The 12001-nt window shown below is 33.2% G+C and overlaps 2 protein-coding genes across 2 annotated transcripts; one reads left to right on the forward strand and one right to left on the reverse strand.

Annotated features, from left to right (window-relative positions):
• Positions 1 to 2847: 2847 nt before the first annotated feature.
• Positions 2848 to 4150, forward strand: LOC133309497 (nifU-like protein 1, chloroplastic). Its single transcript, XM_061510278.1, has 2 exons — positions 2848 to 3361; positions 3466 to 4150. Exons 1-2 carry the CDS (start codon positions 2909 to 2911, stop codon positions 3652 to 3654), a joined length of 642 nt encoding a protein of 213 aa, XP_061366262.1. The 5' UTR covers positions 2848 to 2908; the 3' UTR covers positions 3655 to 4150.
• A 614-nt stretch (positions 4151 to 4764) lies between these two features.
• On the reverse strand, positions 4765 to 11312 carry LOC133309447 (SWR1-complex protein 4-like). Its single transcript, XM_061510224.1, has 17 exons — positions 11107 to 11312; positions 10940 to 11026; positions 10765 to 10830; positions 10621 to 10680; positions 10441 to 10497; positions 8553 to 8682; positions 8349 to 8416; positions 8106 to 8198; positions 7977 to 8024; positions 7406 to 7570; positions 6858 to 6968; positions 6190 to 6285; positions 5903 to 5974; positions 5716 to 5752; positions 5580 to 5614; positions 5392 to 5465; positions 4765 to 5177 (listed from the first exon to the last, which is right to left on the reverse strand). The coding sequence occupies exons 1-16, from the start codon at positions 11215 to 11217 to the stop codon at positions 5400 to 5402; spliced, it is 1302 nt and encodes a 433-aa protein (XP_061366208.1). The 5' UTR covers positions 11218 to 11312; the 3' UTR covers positions 4765 to 5177; positions 5392 to 5399.
• Positions 11313 to 12001: the final 689 nt, after the last annotated feature.

Here is a 12001-nt window from a genome sequence, read left to right on the forward strand (position 1 = left end):
AGCAGTCAAATTTAACAGATAAAAATTCATCTGTGCATAATACCTCAATATGGGTATCAAAATTCTTATAATTTTATGCTCATTCCATTTATGACTATAAGGTCCTCATTATAACCCTCTAATTTAAAAGTCATATAATTAGGGTTATTATAATAATCGACTAAATGGGGGCAGGATGGTGGATAGTTATGGGGAGGAACAAATTGGTTATTAATTATTTAATTAGGGGCAAAAGGGTCAAAAACCCGCGAATAGATAGTTAAATCCCTAATCACCATAATTTGCATTCGTTCGCAGGTTCCTAGAATTGGGATCGCCTTTCCAGTGTGATAAATATTTATGGCCAAATGTCTGAGGTCATTGATCGATTGGAAGTTGCAACAACGATTGACCCCTGGTTGGACTCATAATAGAGACATTTTAAAGGTAAACAAATTATTTTTATACAATAAACTACTATTCTAAATTTAATTCTTAATGTATATGTATTCCTTAAATTTAAAATTGCCGTCGATTAGTACTTGGTGATTGCTGGTTAATTGCCTGCCATTCTCATTGACCTATGCTTTTTTTTTTTGGTAAACATTGACCTATGCTTTTAATTACGAACACTAAGATCCATTTTATTTTTGTTAAGAACTAAGATCCATTTTAATTGCGAAAGACACAGGTCATTTTTTTATGCAAGTAATATTAAATTGCTATTTTAATTAAGTGTATAATGATAATATAATAATTTAATATTTTCTTAGAATTAAATTAATATTTTTATTATTATTAAGAAATTAAACGAATACTATTTTTTATAACTAAAGAATTAAATTAATGTTACTTTGAGTGATTAAGAAATCAATCTGCTGATGAATTTTTTATAAAAAAAAAAGTTATATAGTTTTTTATTTAAAAACTTGATTCATCTTAAAATAAAGTCTCTTTTGGGTCCTTAACAAACTTCACGAAGCCCAGGAAAAATAAAGCTCAAAGTAGACCTATGTTAGTGCTTAATTCCATAAATAAAGCTCGAACTGCGTTAGTAATGTTGCTCACGTATAATGTTAACTGACTGAGTCACATTCACATAGAACATAAAACGATGTCATATTGGGTATTTAGCTTACGACGACATTTGGGGAGAAATACCTCATATTTCCCTTTTCGAGCAACCTATTATGTTCTTTAACTCTCCATTTTGCTTTCTGCGTCGAGACGGTATCCCATTTTTCTTTCACCTTCTGTATTTTATAATTGGGAAAAGTGTTTATCCTTTTAAATGACACAACTTATATCCTTTCACTCTCACAAAGAGGTGAGACCCACACCTTTATTTTTTTTGTCAACTCTCTTTTTTCCTTTATCTATCTCTTTTTCTCTCTTAAAATAACACAAATTTATATCTTTTAAAATGATACACACTTTACTCTTTATAATTTGGAGAGAATCGTTGTCTGTACTTTGTAATTTAGGGTTTAGGTAGTTGTACTTTATAATTTGAGATTATGTGGGTGTATTTCCCAATTGGATAGTATGCGAAGTTGCGGTGCAAATTTTCAACATAACTGGCCCTAGTTTAGACACTTCCTATGGTCCTAAGCATGATGTTTATTAATACTGACGTCGTTGTTCCTTTTTTCTTTTCTTTTTTCTATAATGTCTTTGGAGTACAATCCAAAGACTAATTCCTCGTTAGAACAGCAGATGTATTGAGCTATGCCACCATATACGATCTGAAGGCTAATTTCTCGTTGAAACAACGGGTGTATTAGGCTATGCCACCAGAGAAAGGATGAGACTACTCTATCATTGAGAAGAGAGGCACCTTCTATTTTACTTTCAAAAATTTTCCAAAAATTTATTTGTAGTAGAGTTTAAACCCATAACCCAAACAAAATCTTAGAAGCTTAATTAGCAATTGATCTACCAATGTCTTTGTTCTTATCGTGGGGTGAGTTTCACCAATCGTCGCACTGACTATCAACTCTACGGGAAACCAAATTTTGTACAATATTAGTCCAAAAATCCGTGGAATGCACGGGAAACCAAATTTTGGACAGAGTTTTTATTTTTAAATCTTATGTCAATGTTTTGTCGAGAAAGAAAAAAAATTCTTAGTAAAATAATTTTGTTCGTCATTTTATTTCTCGTACTTAAGATAAATTTGAAAAACATAAATAAGAAAGATAAAACTTATGCGTTCCAGTTTTACTTAATTATAGTAACAAGCATGCAGTTTCACTTACATCCGGCCTGTTTGAATTGTGTTTCTAAATTTAATTTTTTGATTTTCAGACTAATAAAATAAAAATATATGCTTGATAAGATTTGTTTTGTAAAAATAGTTCTAAAAATTGTAACATTTTTTTAATTTTTAGACTAAATTTAGAAAATATGTCAAAATTATTTTTGTTTTGTGTTTTGAAGTTTAACTTTTAAAACACAAAAAATATATATTTCATTTGCTATTCAACAAAATAATTTTAAGAAAAAAATAAAAATAAAACACAATCGAACTGGCCATCGTTTCTCCTTTACAAATAGGGAGAATTACTTATATTATTAAAGGGTTTAATATCTCTTATGTTATAGGAGATAATTTTATTTTTCATACATACATAAAAGTTTGTGGAGTCTATATTTTTTTTTTCTCTCTCTTATTTTCTCATGGACCCACATAAACTCTATATATTTTTATGTATATATAAGAAATAAATTTATCTCCTAAAATAAAAGAACACTAAACTCATTATTAAATAAGGCTCCACTTTGTAAGATTACAAAACAGTAAAATCACTATTTAAAAGGCCTATGGCCCAAAGTTGAACTCAGTGGGGCCACTGGCACATCTACTCTTTAAAATTCTTTCTAATTCGTGGCGTGCATCGATGCACTTACACCCACTCCTCGTGCTCCCATGGCGTCTCTAACCCCAATTTTTTCAACAATGAGATTGAGTATGCAACAACATCAACCCCATGGCCATGAGCTAAAATTGGCACTATTCAATTTCATAATTCGGAAGCCAAAGAGAAGCTCAAGCACAATCCAATCGGTCTCTGCCTCCAACCACAACCAGTCTTCTTCAGGATTGTACTCTGCTCAGAAATTCGACCTCACCGCTTCAAACGTAGACCTTGTTCTAGAAGATGTTCGCCCTTACCTCATCGCGGACGGCGGCAACGTCGACGTTGTCTCCGTTGAAGACGGCGTTATATCTCTGAGGCTGCAAGGAGCATGTGAAAGTTGTCCAAGCTCAACCACAACAATGAAGATGGGGATCGAACGCGTTCTTAAAGAAAAATTTGGAGATGCCGTCAAGGATATACTTCAAGTATATCAGGATGAACCTAAGGACACAACTGTTGAGGTCACCTTTTACTTTTTCTCTTTATTTTATTTTATTTTTAAATTATTATAATGAAATCATGCATAGAAATTAATGAGATGTTGGTGGTTGTTATGTGATTTTAGGCGGTGAATAATCATCTTGAGATCTTAAGACCAGCTATTAAGAATTACGGAGGGAGTGTGCAAGTGTTATCCATTGAAGGCGGAGAGTGTCATGTGAAGTATGTTGGACCTGACTCCATTGGATCAGGAATCAAAGCTGCAATCAAAGACAAGTTTCCAGACATTCTCAATGTTACCTTCTCTACCTAGGATTCTCATGCTCATGTCTTCATTTTCATGCTATGCTATGTTATTTGTAATTACTCTCTCCTAATTTAACCTTCACGTATACCACCACCACCACCACATTGTGATAAAGAAATATAGAGGACAGTATATGAATTTGTTCACAATTGAGGTGAATAGTGGAGGGAGGGAGGGAAGTGAGCAGCATCACATGTCCTCATGGATATGATCTTTCCATGTGCATTTTTGCACTCTTGGCTAATGATATATGACACTAGCTTAGGAAATTATGAAGAATGAAGGCCATCTGTTGAAGAATCGTGTAACTGATATCACGGTTTGTAAATCAGAGTTTGGCGGGTCATTTTCAAGTGTGTTGTTGCCCTCTTTTCTTATTGTTACTATATTTGCTATGTTTTTATACTGTTTGTATCTCTACTTTAGACTGAAAGTCTGAAACATCCTTTGTCTTCTGGTGGCTTCTGATTCTGATAAATGTGCTAGTGGATTTATGTGTCTCCTTTTATTGTTCAAATATTATTATGCCGGTGAACTAATTCAAATATGATCAGTCCTGAATATGGTTGGATAAGCATCACCATCGTAGACCCTTATTCGTTGTACTTAGACATGTAGCATTCCCAGTAATTTAGGACTTGATGATAAAAGATAAGAAAAAGAGGAAAGATAAAATGACATCTTTTTTCGTATAAATTTTTATAATTGTTTTCTTTATTATTAATCAAAATCAAATCAAATGTAATAAAATGACATCAATTGAGATGAGTTTATTTAATTTTAATCTAATGATGATAAAATGATTATCAGATGTAGCAAGGAAAAAAGATATGGTATGTATAACATTATCAATATTTTCACAAATTAATCTAAGTTTTTTGCGGAAACTGGATGTAATATGAACTATTGACCAAATATTTCGACATTTGCTCGGGATGGTACCAAAACTGATTGGACACAACCCCAGCTAGAACGGAACCTAGCAATATAAATAAATAAAAAATTGCCTTCCCTTAGTTTGAGAGATCATGTCAATGATTAAAAGTATTTTTTTAATTGTTGCAGAATAGTTAAAAAAAAAAAACGAGTATTATATTTTCTGATTGTTACGGTATAACAAAAATGGACGATTTTCACCCTGAAATGATCATGTCATGGACGATTTTCATTCTACAATCCGATATAAGCTTTCAAAGAGATCTGGAATTCCCAATTCCAAACTTATTTACATGCATATCCTCATAAGAAGCTTTTTTTGTCAGAAATACCTGGTGTCCCTACAACACTTTACCAGCACAAAAAATAAAGTTCAGCTTCTCAGTAGGGCCACACATGGTGAAGATGAGATCCCATCATGCCAGACTCCTTTTTGCACTGAATACCAAGAATGGCATTAGTGTAAATAACGGACCAAAGTAAACGGAACTTTAGTTAGACTAAATATACCGCAATTAGAATTTCCAGGTGTTTACAGTTCACTGCCGCTTTCCACAACATTCACAAATCGTAACGCCTTTGCTGTTTGCCACCTGACGGATAACATGCAAAACATTGTTCAGTAAATACAATGCATTAACAAGCTTTCGTGTGCTGGTTCATTATACAAGGGGAAAATTGAAAAAAACATAAACAAGTACACCATATCACAGAAGCACACAAATGATACAGACGGATATTAAATTAGAAAAGAATGATATTTAACAAGTCTTCTTTGTATCATCTGTGCTAAATATAAGCTCTTACCAGTGGAACTAAAGATCTGAAGCCTTTAGTTTTCTAGGTCTTTTATGAGCTAATGACGATGGAGCTCCAGGTGCCTGTGCAAGTAAAATTTTCAAGTTGAACAACGATGCATTATGAAAACGGTCCAAAAGTGAGTGGAAATGAACAATCAAAGAGAGAATAATTAGACAAAAGACTTTGTTGTATACCTTGCGCTTTTGGTCCTTTTTGCTGACCCTTTCACCTGAAACCATAGTTATATGCATAGGTTTAATAATACATAGATGAAATCCCCTTCACTTACACAAAATTAGGCAGCATGTGCAAACAAAATTAATCTATTACCTCCAAACTTCATGGAGTCTGGAATAAATGTCCGATCCTGATCCCCAACACAATGCAAATGTTGTTAGTACTTTCCAAATCACAAACTCACGCTTTGGGGGAAAAAAAGGCATGCTTGAACAATTACAAGCCTAAAACAATAAAAACAATAGAGGGGGAATACCGAAATAAAAACTGGATTTCTAACCTTTGGTGTGCCTGGTGTTTCACAGTACGATCCATCACGAAAAGATGAACCTTCAGCCTCTTTATACTGCACCTGAAACAAATATCTTATCAAGTGATTAAATCGAAGAAATTTGGAAAAAGCAAGCTCATGTTGACGCTGCTAATCCTATTAAAAGTCAAACATTAGAAAGGCATAGTACAATCATATAGACATTCTAACCAGTGAAATCCTCAAAATCTACTCAGTATACAAAATTAATAAACACATTCCAGATAGCAAATATATTTCTTTCAACTCTCAGATACCTGTTTCTGGAGATTCAGCCAAGTAAGTATTTCTTTTCTTAGTTCAAGATGCTCTGCACAAACAGCTTTCGTTGGAACCCTTGGTTTCAAATTGATCTGAACCACAGTAGAACCAAATTAAAAGGAAAATGCATCAGGAAGAGTGTCAGTATTGATCTAGTGTGATTGGGCTCCACTCATGAATCGAAAGATATCCTCAAGCTCAAATCATTTAACAAACATTTCAGCTTGGATTCAACATTATTATTATTGTTTTTGTTTGAGAATTCAAGCTTAAATAAGCTCAAGTATACTTTTATGTTAACATAAAATATATATTTTCTTGTTTTATTTGTATATAAATTGTCATGTAAAATATATATATAAAAAAATGTTTTTATTCTTAATTAAACTATTCATGAGGTTAGTCAAGCTGAGACGAGGCAAGCCAGCTATGCAAGCTGAGCCTGAATAGCTCTTGGAATGCACACAGTTCATTTACAGCCCTACCCAACACCAATTCAATAGGTAAAAAAGGCATTTCAAAATCAGCCCACCTGAAATTGAACAATGTACGGATTCTATGTATTGTTAAAAATACAGATCAGTGGCTACTACGTGACTAAACCAGGGAGGAAAAAAATGAAACATCTAAACAGAAATAAAACTTCAAGGGAGTCTAGACAAACCCCAAGATCTTGCAAAGTTTGCTCAACCCGTTTGATAGTCCGTAGTCCAGCAAGTGAGTTTGCAGCTTGCACCATTTGCTCAAGTGCGTATGTTCTCAAATATACACGAAGCTGAAATATTTCTCACAATCAGATTATGTTATGAAGTATAAGCATTAACAAATTGTTGAAATTGCCTCTCAAAAAAATAGTTATTTCAAATATTGTGATCAATGCAAGATCAAATTTTTGAACATCAGAATCCTTGTTATTCCATCTTCCCCGGGGTTGGGGGTGGGAAGTTGAGTTTGGAAGGTGATGAGAAGAGAATTGTCAATTGAGAAAAGGCAGAGAAAACATAACTGGAAACCTTCTGTATAACTTTTGTTTTAGTAAAGGAGAGGATTATATTTACAAACTTTTTGTTTACAAACTACACTATGTACTCCCAGAAGTACACAAGGTTACACTATGTACTTCCGGGAGTACATAGTGTAATTTGCAAAAATTTGTAAAAAAAGTTTGTAAACGGATCTTTCCCCTTTAGTAAATCCTTCTGTATAACTTACCATGCGAAGAGAAGCTAGTGTAGATGCATTATCTGTTACTGTGGACGGTGCAATCATTGATGTATGTGGCACATTCGATGGAGATACAGTTTCACCAGGGATAGCCCCCTCTGTAATTTCTGCACCAGCATTTGAAGCAACAACCAACTGAGACTCTTCAGCATCCTAAAACATATATAAAATCAAACATGTTATATAAAAACCACAGGCACACAGATGCATGTACAGCTCATGTGTAAACATTTTATATATTCCATGATTTTGTTGCCCCAAATTGGAAATTATAAACTGGGAACAGGTGATTCAGTGATACCCTTTCAACACATATTTTACTGTCAGCAAAACTGAATATTAATGAAGTTATGACCAGGAAAATTTTGTTTGATGTATGAATACAATTATAAGAAACATCTCCCAATATTTTAAGTTCATGGGTAGGAATTCAGGACCAAAACTAATAAAGAAATCAGAATTTGATAATTTGATAATCTGAAACTTCATCTTGATTCTTGATAACAATTCCTCCTCTCTACATGTAATTAACGGTGTAATAGAATCTTTCAAAAATTACCTTAGGAGGCATGCGTAGCTCAGCTATTCTTTTTGCTTCAACAAGAACCTGCAATAAATAACAGAAGTAGGTATCTATACTTTTCATTTGATATGAACGTATACTGATGTTAAAAAAAGTTGTCTGAACCTCTTCATCTCTTCGCTCTTGTTGCCTTGTGTGAGAGAGGACCATGGACAGTGCTCGTTTTCGCTCCCTTTCTAGTGAAAGGTTATATGATTCCTACATTGAGGAGGAAGAACAAGTTACAATGACCACATGGGAATGTGCTACGGCAGATATAAGTTTGTTTTACAAAAAATAGTCTACCCAGAAAAAATAAAAATGAAGTAATGACTTGAAATAATTTTATTTTAAAAAAGTTTACTGCACCTTAACCAGAGGATGTGCTGCAACGTCCCCAGAAGACGGCGCCCTAGCAATTAATATAGCACGGGATACTACATGACAGGGGCATGTCATAAAAACTCAAAAGTTAAAACATTACATTTTGCTTACACGGTTTCCATACAATCAACCTATGAATAAAAGAAAATGAGTTTGCCACATATAATAATTTAGTGAGCAAAGACATACCACTATAATATCGATCCTTTAATTCCTCTACGGTACGAGATGATGGGAATCTATCAGCTATTACAATAAATCGGAGATCAAACCTCTCACATAAGTCAAAAAGTTGATCTGTCTCCTCCTTGGTCCACATCTACATAGATAAAGCATAATAGAACAGAGAAATGAATTGAACACTTAATTAAAGAGATAGATGTAAAAATACTGGTAGAATGCCAATATGTTTCAACTTTCAATTGTGAAAAGCACACAGAATTACACAGTTGCAGTTAAGGGCGAGTAATTTTATACAATAAAATGTACAATTGATTATGGTGAACAAAAGAAGCAGATGCAAAGCTGATGGGCCTTCAATAAAGTAACCAAGCCCATTAGTTAGGAATTAGTATATATAGATATGTTTAGGGTGGGATTTAGGTATGCATGTATTAAGAAAAAATAGGAAATGAACAACTTTGATGGAACCCAGACAAATGCAACAATAATTTAACAGCAAATGAACAAGAAAAACACTTCTATTACTCAATAATACTTTGGAGATACATGTTGCGACAGTATCCGCAATAACGAAAAAGAAACAGAACATTAATAAACTCCATATTCTTCCTACAAACTTCAACAGATAACGATTGCAGACTCCACTACTGGAAAATGACAAAAGAAAATGACAACTACAAAAGATATACCAAAAGAGACCTCAACTCACCCACAAAGCCAAAGACCTAGGCCTCACAAGAGATCCCTAGAGATCCTTTTCCCAATTCCCAATTCCCATTTCAGTGAATACATGCATACCTAAATCCCACCCTAAACATATCTATATATACTAATTCCTAACTAATGGTCTTGGTTACTTTATTGAAGGCCCATCAAAAGCTAAGCTAGGTTCATAGATACAGATCTTTCCAAATTGCTCACAAACTTATCCCTTTGTATATGGCTAAACCAATAATATTTTCCTGTTCTTGATACCAAACATCATGATACCAATGTAAAGTAAAATCCAGTATCCCAAATTCCCATCCATACAGGTAGCTATTTGATTCAAAGGACAAGCTCTGTCAAGAAAAAAAAATCCAAGGTAACAATAATTCAAACTCTAAACTCTTATTGTCATTATCCAAATCATAAGATATTTACAGATATATACATCTAAAAAGTCTTACACCCATTATTATTCGTTGATTCTACTTGCATCCAATGGCTGTAATTAATTGGAGATTAGTAACTCATATGAATCTCTTTACAGCCATTAGATGCCAAATAGAATCAACAGCTAATAATGGATGTAAGACTTCTTAGATTTACACGGTTGTAAATTGATCCTTTCTATATATATATATATATATATAGGTATAACCAAATTACAGTTGTGATTGTTACAGTTCTGATCAGGTTAATAGAATACTACTGTTGTCATCCACACAAAAAAGGTATACTAAATCTACTTCACACTAAACTCTTGAAGTTCAAGGATCCATCAATATTTTTACACGAAATCTGTGTTAACTTAAAGACTAAAGAAAACACCCCTAGGATAAGTAACTGTATAACTTGTTGTTATTAGCCTACATAGGAATAAATAAATAACCCAATATCCTTCTCTTCTCAAGGAAAAAGAAAAAAGAAAAAGAGAGGCTTTCAATACTAAGATTTATTATCTCCAAGACTCCAACATCAGTGATTACCAATGAGTAATTTAACAATTTTAAATTGTATACACAAAAAAACCTTTCAATCTGTACTCTTGCAATAAAAGCCAACGAAGACCCCACAATCACAACTTGAAACAGTGAATAAAATTCAGTTCGGGAAGCATAAAAAATTGCAACATTTGAACAAACTCATACATAAAGTCCCATAAAACTGTACAAATAGACATGATACCTACAGGATCTGTCAAGTACTTGTCATACTCCTCATCTGTGTATTTGATAATGTCAACAGACTGCACCACACCATGTAAACTAAAATTCAATCATGCAAACAGAAGATGTTTCCTAAAGCCAAATTCGAAAAAAGAAGAAGAACACATAGCATTCACGAATACAAAGAATAAACTTGCATTTACCTTGTTATACTTGGCAAAAGAATAGTCTCCCGTAGGTGGAACACCATTGACAACTCGGACCTGCCATAGAAGAGACACATAACAATAACTCACATGCTCAGAGTCACAGATAATATATGAAATTTTACAGAGACTGTCACTGACCCAATGGTAAAGCTGCAGATTATCTTTACGAGCAGAACTGGTGAAAGGAAGCCATTGCCAAGTGATCTGAAGGAGAAAAGAGGGGAAAAAAACTGAAATTCCTCAATAAGTTCAATCACCAAAGTGATTGAGTATTGCGAACAAAAAAAATAACAAAAAAATAAAAATAAAAAACCTTTTCGTGAGGGGGAGGCTTTTTTTTCAATGGAGAGGCATCAATCGCTGGCATAAGAGGTGGCAATCCACCAGTAAGTGCATACACCTAAAAATACAATATAATTCAATTCAGTAACCCTAAAAAAAAATTGAATATTATAATGAACAATGAATAGAGATTGGTACCTCACGCGAAATGCCATCTGGTTTTCTTTGAGACTCTTTGGGAGGTCGAGATTTCTTCTCCAGAACTGGGAATGAGTTTTTGGGCAATCCCAGGATATCCTTCGCATCCATTACAATCACAGACCGTAAAGGGCTATTTAGGGTTTCACAATCAAAATCAGAATCTCCATTACAGGAGGAAGTGAACTTTGTTTCAGTTTTCCCTCACTTTCTCAACTGGATTACGCCCGATGCAACGACGTCGTTACAACTTATAACTGCTCATAACCGCAGTATAATAACTTGAATTTGAATGGCTAAATGATGACGTATCACACCTTTTTGCTTTCTTTAAATTTTCACGGCATTATTATATTATCATAAGATATACTGTTTTATTCGGTCTTTATATAACATTAAATTTTTTTAAATAATTATTTTATGGGTTTTATTAATTTCATGATAAAAGAATTATCTCATGTCAGAGAAATAAACTTGTGGGCTCCCCACCTGAAAAATAAAAAATAAAATAAAAAAAAGTGGCACAATTATCGAAGAGTATGTAGGAGATAAATTTATAAAATGTAACATAAGAGTAGTTTTTTTCTTATTTTATTATCCTTATAAGTTTTTAACGTATTGATTAACGATACGTAAATTCGTAACTTTTTTTATTAACAATAAAGTTATAATAAAGAATATTTTGATTATAAACTGTGCTGAAAGCAAAATAAATTGACTTATAATCTACGACAATCCATTTATATGGATGGAAAAGCATGAAATAAAGTGGAATAAAATGAAATTATATTAATTACTAATATTTAAATTGTTTAGAATAAAATAAAATTATCCAAAAGTTCTTTATATGGTATCAGAGCGTTCCAAATATCACCATCTCCCAATGTAGGTGGGC

The sequence above is a fragment of the Gastrolobium bilobum genome, unplaced genomic scaffold (genome assembly GCF_033153095.1).
Source record: "Gastrolobium bilobum isolate Gb01-03AN ecotype WA unplaced genomic scaffold, APGP_CSIRO_Gbil_v1 utg2122, whole genome shotgun sequence".
NCBI classification, from domain to species: domain Eukaryota; kingdom Viridiplantae; phylum Streptophyta; class Magnoliopsida; order Fabales; family Fabaceae; genus Gastrolobium; species Gastrolobium bilobum.

What these genes read in the sequence shown, in the direction of transcription:
- LOC133309497 (XM_061510278.1), top strand. Translation starts at nt 2,909, where the DNA reads ATGGCGTCTCTAACCCCAATTTTTTCAACAATGAGATTGAGTATGCAA. An exon ending in CTAAGGACACAACTGTTGAG is followed by an intron (nt 3,362 to 3,465) that starts GTCACCTTTTAC and finishes ATGTGATTTTAG; the next exon opens with GCGGTGAATAATCATCTTGA.
- LOC133309447 (XM_061510224.1), bottom strand. Translation starts at nt 11,217, where the DNA reads ATGGATGCGAAGGATATCCTGGGATTGCCCAAAAACTCATTCCCAGTT. An exon ending in AAAGGATCGATATTATAGTG is followed by an intron (nt 8,417 to 8,552) that starts GTATGTCTTTGC and finishes CCTGTCATGTAG; the next exon opens with TATCCCGTGCTATATTAATT. An exon ending in CAGCACATCCTCTGGTTAAG is followed by an intron (nt 8,199 to 8,348) that starts GTGCAGTAAACT and finishes TCCTCAATGTAG; the next exon opens with GAATCATATAACCTTTCACT.